Source organism: Geotrypetes seraphini, chromosome 4 (assembly GCF_902459505.1).
Source record: "Geotrypetes seraphini chromosome 4, aGeoSer1.1, whole genome shotgun sequence".
NCBI lineage: Eukaryota > Metazoa > Chordata > Amphibia > Gymnophiona > Dermophiidae > Geotrypetes > Geotrypetes seraphini.
In genome coordinates, this window is record NC_047087.1 from 9187888 (window position 1) to 9205464 (window position 17577).

A 17577-nucleotide genomic window follows, 5' to 3' on the forward strand; every position below is an offset into this window, starting at 1 on the left:
AGGTGGCAGGGGGAATGCTGGGGTGGGGTGAACTGTGAAGGATGTGGAGGCACTGGGGAAGGGGTAAGAGGAAAGGGATGGATCTGGGAAGGGATGATAGAAGGAGGAAGCAGAGATGCTGGATGGATGAGTGATAGATGGAGCTGGGCTGGAGAAGAGACAAGAGGCAAAGGAAGGAGTATTTATTTATTTTCCGAGACTTGACATGAGAGTTGGGGTGGTGGCTGAGTACAGAGAGATGAAAATAGAGTTCCAGAATTTGTGTGAAAGACAGAGACGAGAACAGAAGAAATGATTGACCGAGGAGGGACTGGGTCGGCTGGGGAGGAGTGAAAGTGGAAGATGAAAAGTTAGTAGATAAGGAAGAAGTGAAAAGGGGGAGATTGAAGACTAGAGAATAGACAGAATGAATGAAAGGAGGAGAGAGGCAAGAAAGGAAGAAACAGAAACGACTGATTTCAAAGAAAATGTAGGGAAAGAAAGGAGAAAGAGGAAAACGACTTTGGCCCTCTTTAACTAAGGTGTGGTAGAGTTTTCTACCTTGGCCTGGGGCGCAAAACGCTCCAACGCTTATAGCAGTTCTCTGAGCATTGGAGCATTTAGTGCTCCGGACCACGGTAGAAACCACAGTTTAATAAAAGGGAAGAGGGGGGGGGGGGTTTGTAAAGGACCACCCCAATCAGAAAAATCAATTGCCTACACAATCGTGGTAAAACCAAAAGGATTCTACAGTTCTTCCGTTTTTAATGATTAAAATATCAGCCTTTTGCTTGGTACAGGAGGAAATGTGTGTTGTATTTTTCTCTCTCCTCTCTTAGACTGCTCAGAGACTGTGGTTTCTCGGCATTTCCACTTCTAATTTGTGGTCCTTTATTCTGCAATTGCCGAGGGCTGATTTCGGCTCTCTGTGTGACGGAGGAGAGAGATTCTGCTGGCATGTGGGATCTTTAAGAGTTTTACTGGGAGAGAGAATGGCTTCCTCTGTAGGCTCTGAGTACTAGGCTGATTTGAAAAGTTGGGTAAATTTCCATGAGATGGTGCCACAGTCCATTAAGTCATTGACACCGTCAATGAGTATTTTACAGAGTTTGACAAAACCTATTTTTCCGACGGGATGAAAAAAACCTGGAAACTTGTTGGAGACTTGCTTTTTTGGCAAACTTTTCAAACCACCCTCTTAGCTTAGTTGCAGGTTTTCTGTGATTTCACAAAGTATGTCAGTGAGATCTTATTTGTTGCTACCAAAATTTAAATATATTTTTATTTTGCATGGTAAGCTATAAAGAAAAAAGTTTAGCTCTGTATAGATTCTAAAGTAGGTTAAGAAAATTTGTGATGTTAACTGTAAGTTTGGTGTGAACTTCTCTACCATTCAACCCGTTATCAACGTCTCATTGATGACATAAGCGAAGATCAAAATGTTTGTGAGAAAAAAAATCAAGTCTAATAGCTTTCCAGGTGATATTCAGCCATCGGTGGAAACACTGACCACAATGGACAGAATTAGGGCTGGATATTCAGTGCTGAACTTCTGGAAGCTAGATGGATCCAGCTGATATTTACCACTGGTACCTGGGTATCTCTCTGGGCAGGTACAATTTGACTGAATATCATCAGTGCCTGGATATCTCATAAGAATTGCCATACTGGGACAGACCAAAAGTCCATCAAGCCCAGTGGCCAACCCAGGTCCCAAGTACCCAGCTAGATCCCAAGTGCAAAACAGATTTTATGCTGCTTATCCTAGGAAGAAGCAGTGGATTTCTCCAAACCATCTCAAGAATGGCCTATGGACTTCCCTTTTAGGAAATTAGCCAAACCTTTTTTTAAACCCCGCTAAGCTAACTGATTTCACCACATTCTCCGGCAACAAATTCCAGAGTTTAATTACACATTGCAACACTTCCCGCTTTTTGGTTCCCTGTCCCTCTTTATCTTACTAGCTCCTTTCCTATAACCCTTCATTGTAGCTCCTTTTCAACCTAACCCTGTAAACCGTGCCGAGCTCTACGCTTGTGGAGATGGCACGGTATACAAACCTAAGGTTTAGTTTAGTTTAGTGAAGATATATTTTCTCCGATTTGTTTTAAATCTACTACTTGGTAGCTTCATTGCATGCTCCCCTAGTCCTAATATTTTTAGAAAGAGTGAACATCTACCCTTTCCACTCCACTCAGTATTTTATAGACCTCTGTCATATCACCCCTGAGCCGTAGACTCCAAGCTGAAGAGCCCCAGCCACTTTAGCCTTTCCTCATAGGCAAGTCATCCCAAACCTTTTATCATTTTTGTCGCCTTTCTCTATACCTTTTCTAATTCTGCTATATCTTTTTTGAGATACGGCAACCAGAACTGCACACAGTATTCGAGGTACAGCCGTACCACAGAGGGATCCAAGGGCATTCTAACATTTTCATCTTTGTTTTCCATTCCTTTCCTGATCATTCCTAACATCCTATTTGCTTTCTTAGCTGCCGCCACACATTGAGCTGAGGGTTTCAACGTATTCTCAACAATGACACCTAGATCCATTTCCTGGGCAGTGACTCCTAACACAGAACCCAGCATCACGTAGCTATAGTTCGGGTTTCTCTTTCCCACAGGCATGCACTTCCTCACATTAAACGTCATCTGCCATTTTGACACCGTCTTCCAGTCTCACAAGGTCCTCTTGGAACTTTACATAATTCTCTTATGATTTAACAACTTTGAACAACTTTGTATCATCAGTAAATTTAATTATCTCACTAGTTGTTCCTATCTCTAGATCATTGATAAATATGTTAAAAAGCAGCGGTCCCAGCACAGACCCCTGGGGAACCCCACTGCTTACCCTTCTCCATTGAGAATATTGGCCATTTAAACCCACCCTCTGTTTTCTGTCTTTCAACCAGTTCTCAGTCCATATAAGCACATTACCTCCTAACCCATGACTTTCTGATTTCCTCAGATGTCTTTTATGAGGTATTTTGTCAAATGCCTTTTGAAAATCCAAATGTACATTATCAACCTTTATCCACATGTTAACTCAGCCCTTCAAAGAAATGCAGGAGATTGGTGAGGCAAGATTTCCCTTGACTAAATCCACGTTGGCTTTCTCTCATTAAGCCATACTTATGTATATATTCTGTCATTTTGTTTTTATAATAGTCTCTACCATTTTGTCCAGCACCAAAGACAGACTCACCAGTCTATAGTTTCCCAGATCACCTCTGGAATCCTTTTAAAAAATTGGTGTAGCATCGACCACCCTCCAGTCTTTCAGTACTATGCTGGATTTTTAGAGAAAAATTACAAATTACCAACAATAGCTCTGCAAGTTCATTTTTCAATTCTACCAGCACTCTAGAATATATACCATCTGATCCAGGTGATTTACTACTGCTCAATTTGTCAAACTCACCTATTACACCTTCCAGTGTTACAGAGATTTGTTTGAGTTTCTCTGATTCATCAGAATTGAATACCATTTCTGGCACTGGTAACTCCCCCACATCTTCCTTGATGAAGCAAAGAATTCATTTAATCTCTCCGCTATGGCCTTGTCTTCACTGAGAGTAGCTGGGTTTTAAGAAAGGTTTGGACAAGTTCCTGGAGGAAAATTCCATAGTCTGTTATTGAGAAAGACATAGGGTAAGCTACTCCTTGGGTTATGGCCAGGTATTAATGACTTGGATTGACCACTGTGAGAACAGGCTACTGGGCTTGATGGACCATTGGTCTGACCCAGTAAGGCTATTCTTATGTTCTTATGAGAGCCCCTTTTATAACTCAGTTGCCTATTGATCCTACTGATTCTCCTCCTGGCTTCTTGCTGGCTTGGAGGTAGGCTTCAGAGGGTAGTGGTGAACGGCACCCCCTCCGAAATGACGGAGGTAATCAGTGGAGTGCCGTAGGGCTCGGTCCTGGGCCCGATCCTATTCAACATCTTTATAAGAGACTTGGCAGAAGGGCTGCGAGGTAAAATAACATTATTCGCCGATGACGCCAAACTAAGCAATGTAGTGGGCAAAAGCACAACAGACATAAATTCAATGTCCGACAACATGATGCACGACCTACTCCTACTGGAGCGCTGGTCTAGGTCCTGACAACTCAGCTTCAATGCCAAAAAATGCAAAGTCATGCACCTGGGCAGCCAAAATCCATGCAAGACTTACACCCTTAATGGCGAGATCCTAACAAGAACTGAAGCAGAACGAGACTTAAGGGTGATCGTCAGTGAGAACATGAAGACTGCCAATCAAGTGGAGCAAGCTTCATCCAAGGCAAGGCAAATCATAGGTTGCATACGCAGGAGTTTCGTCATCCGTAAGCCTGAAGTCATTATGCCATTGTATAGATCCATGGTGAGGCCCCAACTGGAATACTGTGTGCAATTCTAGAGGCCGCATTACCGTAAGGATGTGCTGAGACTGGAGTCGGTCCAGAGAATGGCCACCCGGATGGTCTCGGGACTCAAGGATCTCCCGTACGAGGAACGGCTGGATAAGTTGCAGCTGTACTCACTCGAGGAACGCAGAGAGAGGGGTGACATGATCGAGACATTCAAGTATCTCACGGGCCGCATCGAGGTGGAAGAAGATATCTTCTTTTTCAAGGGTCCCGCAGCAACAAGGGGGCATCTGTGGAAAATCAGGGGTGGGAAACTGCACGGGGACACCAGGAAATTCTTTTTCACTGAAAGGGTGGTTGATCGCTGGAATAGTCTTCCACTTCAGGTTATTGAGGCCAGCAGCGTGCCTGATTGTAAGGCCAAATGGGATAGACACGTGGGATCTATTCACAGAGAAAGGTAGGAGAGGGTCATTGGGGTGGGCAGACTAGATGGGCTGTGGCCCTTATCTGCCGTCTATTTCTATGTTTCTATCTCCCTTGGGCTTCCTCCTTCCTTCTCTGATATGAAGCCTGCTCTGATTCTAGTCCACTGCACCTCTAGATTTGTAGTTAAGAGAGGGTCAGACCAAGCATGCAGAGTTTGTCTGATAAGGTGAGACCTGGGTTTGCTGTTGGCTTCATCGCTGGGCAGGAGGATACAGTCTCAGTACATGCAGGGAATTGTTCCTAATTTCTCTCAGGGATGTAGGAGTTCAACAAATTTAAATCTGTAACTTAATTTTGATATTGGCTGCTTTGAGAAATTGCAGATTTATGTTTACAGCGGTGCAATTTTATTAAGGCTCTAGAGGGTGAGCGATTGAGACAAGTGAAAACTCCATCTCACAGCCGGGGCGTCACCTGCCAAGAAGAACCGCCTGAGCTTGGAGTCAGTCCACAAAATGTTATAGTGAATACAAACGGTGTGAAATGCATTTCCATATGTTTTATAATTATAATGCATGTAAAAAGCATGACTGCTTCTGAGTCCTTTTTTCAAAACACCTGTCCTTACAAATGGATGTTGACATCCTGAGAATCATGTACACATGCCCATCGACCGGTGACCCAGAATCCTAAATCAGTGGTTCCCAACCCTGTCCTGGAGGACCACCAGGCCAATCGGGTTTTCGGGATAGCCCTAATGAATATGCATGGAGCAGATTTGCATGCATGTCACTTCCATTATATGCAAATCTCTCTCCTGCAGCTTCATTAGGGCTAGCCTGAAAACCTGATTGGCCTGGTGGTCCTCCAGGACAGGGTTGGGAACCACTGTCCTAAATTACAGAAATTAGGGAGAATAAAGCTACAACCTAATTAGGAAGATTCAATGATATCCCCCTAGGGTTACACAGAGAGTCCATGACTGAGGTACAGGGAGATAAGGTGACTCCTAAAGTTACATACATAAACAGGGATCTTCTAGTGCAGTGGTTCCTAACCCTGTCCTGGAGGAACACCAGGCCAATTGGGTTTTCAGGCTAGCCCTAATGAATATGCATGAAGCAAATTTGCAAGCCTATCACTTCCATCATATGCAAATCTCTCTCATGCATATTCATTAGGGCTAGCCTGAAAACCCGATTGGCCTGGTGTTCCTCCAGGACAGGGTTGGGAATCACTGTTCTAGTGAATGTGATGGAGGAAAACTGGCAAGAAAAGTCACAAAGGGATGAGGTAGGCCTAGAGCATTCTTGGTTGCACAGAAGACAGAGGAAGGACCGAAACTAGCCAAGACTACAGCATTGCACCAGGAATGAATTTGGACAGACTGGTTGGATGTAATGGTTTCTTGTCTTATATCAGATTCTGTTTCTGTGGCCTGCCATGAACTCATACATAGGTCATTGTACAAAAAGACAACCAGGGTCCTTATGCCACAGTCAATATGGCCAGCCTGGGTGCCACTGTTCACTCAAAGCTGAGCAGGAGTCTGCCATCTACAGTCCTGCCAGTGGGGGGTGCTGTTTCACTATCTCAGGACTGTTTCCTATCTAGTCCAATTAGCTGAAGCACCAAGCTACTAGCCCTACCCGACTGTCTTGATGAATCCCGAGCCTTATGTTTCTCCTCTCACCTCCTACAGATACGAAAGAGAAAACAGCAACAATGCCCGACTCACCAGCTGATGTGAAAACTCAAACCCGATTGACACCACCCAACATGCCACCTCCACCACCTGCCGTCATCCAAGGAGCGAGCCGCAACCCTTCCTTCACACCAAACACAGGTGAGTGACTTCAAAACACTTCCTGAAACTGCACAGGGGCTCATGGAGCAAGGGCACAGAGAATGAGAAATGTCCTCCAATACATCAGAACAAACCTGGGGAAACAGATCTTTGCAAGACTGGGAGAAGCAGGGATAGGGTTACTATATTTGTGAAGACAAAAAAGAGGACCCCGCTCCCTGCCTCACCCATACCACACCACGCCTCCCACCATGCCCTGCCTCTGCCCTGGCCCACCGCCTCTACCTTTCACCCATTCCCTTAGTCACACTTCCCATCCTTTTAGCCCTCATCTACCCTCCACTGCACCTCATCGCTAACAGTTCCAGCTTCATCCCTATCTCTCCATCCTTCCCTTGCCTCCAAGGCCATTCTTCTATCCCTGCCCCCATATTCCACCCCATTCAGCTTCTCTGCCATTTCCCCCCTTTCTCTTGTATCCCTACCCCAGGACCAATATCTCTCTCTTTTCCCCCCTGTCCCCTCCCCATGGTACTGCTTCTCTCTCCCCCTCCTTGGATCCACCATCTTTCTCAATCTCTCCCTATTCCAGCATCTGCCTCTCTCTCCCTCTTCACCCTCTAATCCCCAAAATCTTCCCCCTTGGTAGCATCTCTCTCTACCCCCTAGCCATGGGTACTTCTCTCTCTCTCTCTCTCCTTCCAACCCCACCCCCCTCCTGCAAGTGTTTCTCTGTCTGTCTGTCTCTCCTTCCAACTCCTCTACAGGTGCTTCTCTGTCTCTCTCTCTCTCTCCAGCCAACCCCTTCTGCAGCAGGATCCGGTAGCACAACATCTCTTTCTAGCTCCCACCCCGGAATCAGGTATGGCTCTCCTGACTCCCCCACCTATCTCCTCCCCAGCTGCTGAAATTCAGTTTTCGGGCAGCCGGCAGTGGCAACGAGGTGAGCCTTCTGCCGTCAGCCTGTCCCAAAGCCACCTCTCTGCAGCAACTTCCTGTTCTCACGTAGACAGGACGCTGCAGAGAGAAGGCTTCTGGGGCAGGCCAACAGCAGAAGGCTCACCTTGCTGCCACTGCCGGTTGCCCGGAGATTCAGTTGGCACCCTGAGGAGGTAGGAGGGGGCATCAGGAGAGCCAATTGACTCCCCACTCAGTTTGGTAGGGTGTAAGTTGGCCCTGCCAAATTGGGTGGGCATGCGGGCTAGCTAAACCCTGGCAGACTACCCCATAAAAAAAAATCTGGACAACCGGGCAGTCCTGTAAAAAGAGGACATGGCTGAGTTTTTCCCAGACATATCGTAACCCATATGAGCTACGTAGACCTATTGTTTCATGTGAAAGCAAGACTGGGTGACGTCTTTCTACAAGTAAATACATACTCGAGTAGTACAAGAGAAACAGTTACAACACAGACCACGGGCAGATAACAGCGTCGAGTCCAAATGTCTGTATCTGCTCATATCACATAAGACATTGCAGTAACTGGTGAGAACTGATCTGTGAGCAGAAGAACCTGTTCCCTGCATGAGTACCTGTCACATGTGCTTATATACACTTGTTACATGTGTAAGGAAATTCATGTACTATCATGTGTGCCCTTTGACTTGTGAATAGATGTGAGGAACTTTGTGTAAACTTGTCGCACGGTATTTATGGATATGTGTATGGGGCAGTACATATCCTGTCATGTGTGTGGGTCTGTCACATGTGTTTGCGAATGAGTGTGGGAGGCACCCAGGGCGGTGGCACCCCAGCACCCCCTCCTTCTGGAAACGAAGATTGGCATCTACTACCGACCCTCAGGGCAGTCCAAAGAAATTGATGGAGAAATGACAGACGAGATTAAACGCAATTGCAAGGGAGGCAACGCAGTTATCATGGGTGACTTCAACTATCCGGGGATAGACTGGAATCTAGGCACCTCCAGCTGCGCTAGGGAGACCTAGTTCCTGGATGCTGTAGGTGATTGCTTCCTGGAACAACTTGTCAAGGAAAATACGAGAGGAAATGCAATTCTGGATTTAATTCTAAATGGCCCGCGAGGACCGGCACAAGCTGTAGAAGTAGAAGGGATGCTGGGAAACAGCAATCACAACATGATCCACTTCGATCTGGAGGCAGGGGAGAAACATCGGTCCAAAATGACAGCCACAGCACTGAACTTCTGAAAAAGGAATTACGAAGGGATGAGACTCATGGTAGGGATAAAGATTAAGAAGAGGATAAGCACTATAAAAACGCTAGAGCAAGCTTGGTCCCTTTTTAAGGCCACAGTCACCGAGGCACAAAATCTATACATACCGCGTATCAACAAGGGATCAAAGAGGAAAAAAACACAAAGAACCGGCATGGCTCACTGTAGAGGTGAAGGAAGCGATCAGAGACAAGAAAACTTCGTTTAAGGAATGGAAAAGGTCAAAAACGGATGAAAACTGGAACAAGCACAAACAATATCAACGCAGATGCCATAAGGTGGTAAAAGGGGCCAAAAGAGACTACGAGGAAAAAATAGCCAAAGAGGTGAAGAACTTCAAGCCGTTCTTTCGATATATTAAGGGGAAATGACCCACGAAGGAAGCGGTGGGACTGTTGGATGACCATGGAATAAAGGGAGCGCTAAAGGAGGACAAAGCAATCGCTGACAAACTGAACACATTTTTTCCATCTGTGTTTACCGAAGAAGATGTACACAGCATACTGGAACCCATCAGGCTATATGCTGGAAACGAAGATGGAAAGCTGACAGGATTGACGGTCAGTCTAGAGGAGGTGTGTAGGCAGATTGATAGGCATAAGAGCGATAAATCCCCGGGACCGGATGGCATCCATCCGAGGGTCATCAAGGAACTGAAAGGGACCATAGCTAAACTGCTTCAACTAACAGCCAATCTGTCAATCAAAGATTCCGGAAGACTGGAAGGTGGTGAATGTTACGCTGATCTTCAAGAAAGGTTTGAGGGGTGATCCGGGAAACTACAGACCGGTGAGTCTGACCTCGGTACCGGGAAAGATGGTGGAGTCGCTGATAAAGGACCGCATCATTGATCACCTTGACGGACACGGGCTGATGAGGACCTGTCAGCACGGTTTTAGCAAAGGCAGATCATGTTTGACGAACTTGCTACATTTCTTTGAGGGAGTAAACAGGCAGACAGACAGCTCCTCTTTCTCAGGGCACAGACTGGTTCCATCATTCCTGTGTGCTGGGCTCCCAGCTGTGCCAACTGTTTCCAGATGTTCCCTAATTGGAATGGGATTGTGGTCACCTCTAAGCTGATGGGTTTCATGTTATTAAAACTGATCTTGAGGACAACCATGATTCTGTGTGTGTGTTTTGGGTGAACAAGGCAGTGTACACACTGATGCATGGTGTGTGTGCTTGGCTGTCTCTGTATGCGTGTGTGTTTATGTCTGTGCGTTTCTCTTTATCTGTGTGTGTATTGTTTTTCACACAGTGATGCACATGTGTGGGTATTGTGTATGCAAATGATAGTATATGCATTTGTGCCTGGCTGTGTGTATGTGTGCATGCGTGTGTGTCAGTGTATGTTATGTACGTGGCAGTGTATACACTGAAGGACATGTGTGTGCCTTGCTTTGTGTCTGTGTGTGTTTCCCTTCTCCTGCTCTCAGATCTGAACGGACCGAGGCTCTTCCTTTCAAGCTGCATCCCAGTAAATATCATCAGACCAGCTGCTGCTCTCCTGGCATGGTGCCATCCCTTCAGCTGCTCTGTCTATTTATTTTCCAGCCGAGAGGTTTAACAGGCAGCGTCTGCTGTGGTGCCTACGCGGCCAGGACCTGGCAGCGGGCAGCAGCATGCCGCCTTTCACAGGACACACGGCAGTCTAGAGCTCTATAATTAACCATTGGTCCTTTTTTCTCTGTTCTTCAGATGTGCGGTTTAGGTAATTTGGTCTGACACTGTAAACTGACGAGCTGAGGCCTAGCCAAAGCTTTTACAGGAAATAAAGGTGCAGGTGATGTGCCCCAGATGCCATTCTGAAGCCTGTACCAAACAGGCATTGCCCTGAAACTAAACAGGAGCTGATTTCAAACAAATTTAAGAAAGCACTTTTTCTGCCAAAGCATAATTCAGCTGTAGAATTTGTGGCTGGAAGATGTATGTTAGGTGCTATCGACTCGTATTCGAGCCCTAGTGACTTGATGAAAATCATCTTCGCGGCTGAATACAGAAGTAGATTGCCGGGTCTTTCTTCTGCGCAGTATAAATTCAATGTTGTTGCCATTTTCACAGCAAACATGATTCTCCCTCCACTCCAGCGCTGCCCAGATGGATGGAACATCGTTCGACATAGATGGGTAATAAGACGGTTTAGACAAGGCTCTAGGGACAGGTCAATTAAAAACCATTAGCCAAGTAGTCTTGGGTGATGTTACCTCTTCTGGGAGTAAAGAGCAGGGAATGAATCTTCCCAAGTCCATATGAACTTTTATGAAATTATCCAACCCCTTTTTAAACCCTGCTAAGCTAACTGCTTTCACCACATTCTCTGACAACGAATTCAAGAGTTTAATTACACGTTCTCCGGTTTGTTTTAAATTTACAACTTAGTAGCTTCATTGCATGCCCCTTAGTTCTAGTATTTTTGGAAAGAGTAAATAAGCAATTCATGCCTTCCCATTCCACTCCACTCAGTATTTGATAGACCTCTATCATATCTCTCCACAGTCATCTCTTCTCCAAGCTGAAGAGCCCTAGCCACAGTATTCGAGGTATGGTCACACCATGGAGCAAATTTTTGTTCTTCATTTTTTTCCTAATAATTCCTAGGATACTAATTGAATTTGCTTTCTTAGTTACCGCTGTACACTGAGAAGAGGGTTTCAACATTTCATCATCAATGAAGCCTAGATCCTTTTCCTGGGTGGTGAATTAATCTATCATCACCAGGTCAGTTCAGTCGTACAAAGTTGCTTCCAAAGATTACGAATGATTCGCTGTCTGGCGAACCTCCTAGAATCATCATCTCTTCAAGAAATCCCTGAAAAAGTCTTAACACCACAAATACCTTCCTCTTCCCATCTCCCCGATACTACCTGATCTACTCTTTACCTTCTCTAGAAATGACCAGAGATCCTCCTTTGTAACCCACCTTCTTTAACTCTTTTGTTACTTGAACTGCAAGGTAATGGCGGAATAGAAATCGCTAATCTAATGTAATGTAATCCCTGAATATCTTGATACACACCCCTTTACAAAAGAATTACACAAAAAGAACTAAGAAGATTACAAATAATTCAAAATATAGCAATCAAACTCCTAAGAAAGACACAAAATTTGATCGTGTTACACCCCTGCTGCTGTAGGCACACTTGTTACCAATCTCTTGATGAGTCCAGTTGGCTCCTTTTTGGGACTAGAACAATGAGGCCTCTTACGTCAGCTAATTCTATTCAATCCTTGTTTTTTCTATATCATGAGCTAGTATGGACTCTGCATAAACTCTCAGATGTCGTCTAATGTATGTTGGAACCGCATAAAATGTCCTGGTTCACTTATGCACATGATGTATGACTGTTCTCTTATCAATTCCTTTTGGAAAGAAATTTGGACAATTGTACAAAAGATATTTGATACTTCGTCCCAGATATCTTTATCGATCGTTATTTTCAAATCACATTCTCCAGACGTTAGTGTTTCTGCCAAGAGCAGGACATTATTTGATATCTTAATTACAATAGCTCAGAAGTTAATTATTTCCATCTTCTTAATACTAGTCTATGGTGGAATTCAATTCTTTTTCACCAGAGATGTGAAATAACAATAGCAGAAAAAGGTGAACAGTTCACAAATATTGGTCCCTTTTATCTACATTTTGGGACCTTTCTCCATCATAACAGAGTTAATTTTGTAGTTCTCGTGGGATACACCAATCTTCATATGCACTGTGCTTCCATATTTTGTATTATTTATCGTAATATTTTATCGTACTGTTTTTAATAATGTTCAAATATGTTATTGTATTTTTTTTGTTTGTTTATTCATATTTTTTTCAATAAAATATCTTGGGGTACAAACCCCACCAATCTCTTACAGAATAACTTACCAAATATTACAACTAACTTTTAAGACTAAGGGCTCCTTTTATCAAGCCACGCTAGCGGGGTTAGCGCGCGTGACTTTTAATCATGCACTAACCCCCGCACTGACCAAAAAACTACCGCCTGCTCAAGGCAGGCGTTAGTGGCTAGCGCGGCCGGCGGTTTAACGCACGCTATTACGCATGTTAAACCGCTAGCGTGGCTTGATAAAAAGAATCCTAAAACTTCTCACATGAAAGAATTCATAAATAGACTCCTACCAGAACACTTCGATCCCCAAACCAACCAATCTTCTCAGTCATTCCCCCCCAATTATGGAACTCAATGGACTCATCTTCGGGAAGAGTTAGCTCTTGATCGATTCAAATCTAACCGAAAGACATTTTTGTTCAAAGACATGTTTGATCTATAACCTCTTCACAGATGTAACCAATCCCTTGCCTTCCATCCCTTGCCCTCCATCCCTTGTCTTCCATCCCTTGCCTTCCATCCCTTGTATTCCATCCTTTGCCTTCCATCCCTTGTCTTCCATCCCTTGTCTTCCATCCCTTGTCTTCCATCCCTTGTCTTCCATCCCTTGTCTTCCATCCCTTGCCTTCCATCCCTTGTCTTCCATCCCTTGCCTTCCATCCCTTGTCTTCCATCCCTTGTCTTCCATCCCTTGTCTTCCATCCCTTGCCTTCCATCCCTTGCCTTCCATCCCTTGTCTTCCATCCCTTGTCTTCCATCCCTTGCCTTCCATCCCTTGTCTTCCATCCCTTGTCTTCCATCCCTTGCCTTCCATCCCTTGCCCTCCATCCCTTGTCTTCCATCCCTTGCCTTCCATCCCTTGCCTTCCATCCCTTGCCTTCCATCCCTTGTCTTCCATCCCTTGTCTTCCATCCCTTGCCTTCCATCCCTTGCCCTCCATCCCTTGTCTTCCATCCCTTGCCTTCCATCCCTTGCCTTCGATCCCTTGCCTTCCATCCCTTGCCTTCCATCCCTTGCCTTCCATCCCTTGCCTTCCATCCCTTGCCTTCCATCCCTTGTCTTCCATCCCTTGTCTTCCATCCCTTGCCTTCCATCCCTTGCCTTCCATCCCTTGTCTTCCATCCCTTGTCTTCCATCCCTTGCCTTCCATCCCTTGCCTTCCATCCCTTGTCTTCCATCCCTTGTCTTCCATCCCTTGCCTTCCATCCCTTGCCTTCCATTCCTTGTCTTCCATCCCTTGTCTTCCATCCCTTGCCTTCCATCCCTTGCCTTCCATCCCTTGTCTTCCATCCCTTGCCTTCCATCCCTTGCCTTCCATCCCTTGCCTTCCATCCCTTGCCTTCCATTCCTTGTCTTCCATCCCTTGTCTTCCATCCCTTGCCTTCCATCCCTTGCCTTCCATTCCTTGTCTTCCATCCCTTGCCTTCCATCCCTTGCCTTCCATCCCTTGTCTTCCATCCCTTGTCTTCCATCCCTTGTCTTCCATCCCTTGTCTTCCATCTCTTGCCTTCCATCCCTTGCCCTCCATCCCTTGTCTTCCATCCCTTGCCTTCCATCCCTTGCCTTCCATCCCTTGCCTTCCATCCCTTGTCTTCCATCCCTTGCCTTCCATCCCTTGCCCTCCATCCCTTGTCTTCCATCCCTTGCCTTCCATCCCTTGCCTTCCATCCCTTGCCTTCCATCCCTTGTCTTCCATCCCTTGCCTTCCATCCCTTGCCCTCCATCCCTTGTCTTCCATCCCTTGCCTTCCATCCCTTGTCTTCCATCCCTTCCTTTCCATCCCTTGCCTTCCATTCCTTGTCTTCCATTCCTTGTCTTCCATCCCTTGCCTTCCATCCCTTGCCTTCCATCCCTTGTCTTCCATCCCTTGCCTTCCATCCCTTGTCTTCCATCCCTTGTCTTCCATCCCTTTCCTTCCATCCCTTCCCTTCCATCCCTTGCCTTCCATCCCTTGTCTTCCATCCCTTGTCTTCCATCCCTTTCCTTCCATCCCTTCCCTTCCATCCCTTGCCTTCCATCCCTTGTCTTCCATCCCTTGCCCTCCATCCCTTGCCCTCCATCCCTTGCCTTCCATCCCTTGCCTTCCATCTTCTCCTATCCTATGTATTATTGTATTTCTCCCCCCTAACCTTCTGTTTTGAACTGTCTATTAATGTAATTGTATATTTAGTATTGATTATATATAGTCTGTATATCCCCAAATTTTATAATTTTACTATTGTACGCTGCTTAGAAATTTGATAACAAATTTGAATAAAACTTGAAACGTATAATGTGGGACCAAAGTTCTTTACCTTTAGGAAAGTTTTGGAAGGAGGTGTTCCTTAATTGTGCTGGTAAAGGATTCCACCATTTTGCTGCCTGGTTTGGAAAGTTTGTATCTGATTCCTCTAGGATTTGGGAATCTTATTCTCATACGGTTGCTGACCAGGTTGTATTTGTCATTGGCTGGTATTTCTATTAAATTCAACATGTAGGTTGGGGTTTTGCCAATGTACATAGTTTAAAAATACACCTTGCTTGGAAGGGGAGCCAGTGTAGTTCATTATATTTAGTTGTTAAGAAAAGAAGTCTGGCTGCTACATTTTGAATGGTTTTAGTTTTATTTGTATATTTTCTTTGCATCCTACATAAAGGACATTGCGATAATCTAGTTGAGATAGAACCAGCTGTGTTGAAACAATGCCAAATTCGTCTCAGTTTTTTCAATGTTGTGAATATTTTCTTGGACAACCAGTGTATGTCCACTATCTAATTCTCTGGTCATCCAGTCATAAGAACATAAGAGTTGCCACACTGGGATAGACCAAAGAGAGAGATTTTTTGAAAGCTCCTAAGGAAAGCAAAGTGAGTTTCCTGTCAACCAACAGATTACAAGATTCGAGGAACATGGCTTTGGGGAAGCCCCAAAGCAGCCTCCTGTCACTCAGCTGTTGGGGCTTTTTTCTTTTTTTGTTTTAATGGCACAGATGTGCATATGTTACACACACATAATATCAGCCCCATTTTTAAAAATGCCATGCCGCCCAACTTCCCCCGCTCCTCCCCCCCCCCCCCCGCTGATGACAGCCCTCTTTGATGATCCACCTTGGAACCAGAATGGATTCAGGAAAGATGCTGGCATGGAGGGGGGGGTTCGCAATGGCAGGAAGGAGTGGGCGTCCATCCTGCTAATTTTGTCTGGAACTGGGAGGGGGTCATGGTGGCAGGAGGGAAACCCCCTCCTTGCCAGCCAAAATCAGCAGGAGGGAGGCTCACTCCCTTCTGCTGCCACAACCCTCCCCCCATTAACCTCCCCACAAGAACCCCCGAACAGACCCCTCCTGCCACCGGATGCTCCCCGGTCCCCCCTGAGCCCCCCCCAAACCTCCCCCGTACCCTAAAGCTCCTCTCTGTGCATCCCAGGATGCACCAGGAAGGGAAAAGTCCACCATTTTGGAGTGACAGGCCTGAGGAACAGGAGGTACTGGGCATCCCTCCTGCTGTCACCTAATTTCCAGGTATGGGGGAGATTCAGGGGGGCCAGGGGACATTCAGTGGCAGGAGGGAGTAGGCACCTCTCCTGCCGTTTTTTTGTTTTTTAGGAAGGGGTGCAGGGAAGGGGAGGGGTCGGTTCAGGGGGTCCTTGTGTAGGGGTGAGTGCAGGGGTGGCTTCGTAGCAGCAGAAGGGAGTAGGTATTCCTCTTGGCTCCATTCTGGTTCGGGGGGGGATCATTAGGGAGGTCCATCGGGGGGGGGGGGGGCTATCATGACATTTTTTTTATGAGCCAGATACATCTGTGCCATAGAAAAAAGAAAAAAAACACAAGTGGCTTTTCCGGGTTGGTCCTACCGACCTGATTCTGGCATGCGAGATTAGGTCATCGATTGGATGCCTGGTTTTAATAATAATTATCTCACTTGCATACCAGAATCAGAGAATGTAAGACCGCATGGAAAAACCATGCAGTGAGCTGTTTAGAGCATCGGTTGCTAAACCAGTCAAACCAGTTTAGCGGCGATTGTTAGATGATCGGAGACTTTAGTGCATCGAGCCCTCAGTTCTCTCAGAACCCTAACCTGGTCAGCCTTTTGAAACCTTCTCTAGTTCTCGATATACTTCTGGATATGGGGTGACCAGAACTGCACACACACAATATTGCCTTGATAATGAATGTGATTGTTGGGTAGACTGGATGGCCCAGTGGGTCTTTATCTGCCATCATTTACTATGTTACTCAAGATAGGGACACCTCAGGGCCTAATGACATCCCTTTTCACCGATTTCCTAACATTCTCTTTGGGTTAAGAACATAAGAACATAAGCAGTGCCTCCGCTGGGTCAGACCAGAGGTCACATAGCTCACATAGCGGCCCATCAGGTCCAGGACCTATATATTAATCTTCTATCTATACCCTTCTATCCCCTTTTCCTTCAGGAAATTGTCCAATCCCTTCTTGAACCCCGATACCGTACTCTGTCCTATCACGCCCTCTGGAAGCGCATTCCAGGGGTCCACCACCCGTTGAGTGAAGAAGAACTTCCTAGCATTGGTTCTAAATCTATCCCCTCTTAATTTTTCCGAATGCCCTCTCGTTCTTGTAGTTTTTGAAAGTTTGAAGAATCTGTCCCTCTCCACTTTCTCTATGCCCTTCATGATCTTGTAAGTCTCAATCGTGTCCCCTCTAAGTCTCCACTTTTCCAGGGAAAAGAGCCCCAGTTTCTCTAACCTTTCAGCATATGAAAGGTTATTCATACCTTTTATCAATTGTGTCGTGTCTTTTCTGAACCTTCTCGAGTATCGCCATATCCTTCTTAAGGTACGGCAACCAATATTGGACGCAGTACTCCAGGTGCGGGCGCACCATCGCCCGATACAACGGCAGGATAGCTTCTTTCGTTCTGGTTGTAATACCTTTCTTGATAATACCTAGCATCCTGTTCGCTTTCTTTGAGGCTGCAGCGCACTGTGCCGATGGCTTCATTGTGT

General features: G+C 45.7%; 1 protein-coding gene across 5 annotated transcripts in view; it reads left to right on the plus strand.

The window, feature by feature from the left end:
• The window catches only part of CBFA2T3 (CBFA2/RUNX1 partner transcriptional co-repressor 3), a 178020-nt gene that overhangs the window by 110880 nt on the left and 49563 nt on the right, over positions 1 to 17577 (plus strand). For all 5 annotated transcript variants that reach the window (XM_033940939.1, XM_033940940.1, XM_033940938.1 and 2 more), the window contains one exon: positions 6467 to 6610. In XM_033940939.1, coding sequence (XP_033796830.1) covers positions 6490 to 6610 — 121 coding nt within the window. In that variant the 5' untranslated portion in view covers positions 6467 to 6489. The remainder of the gene's footprint in view (positions 1 to 6466; positions 6611 to 17577) is intronic.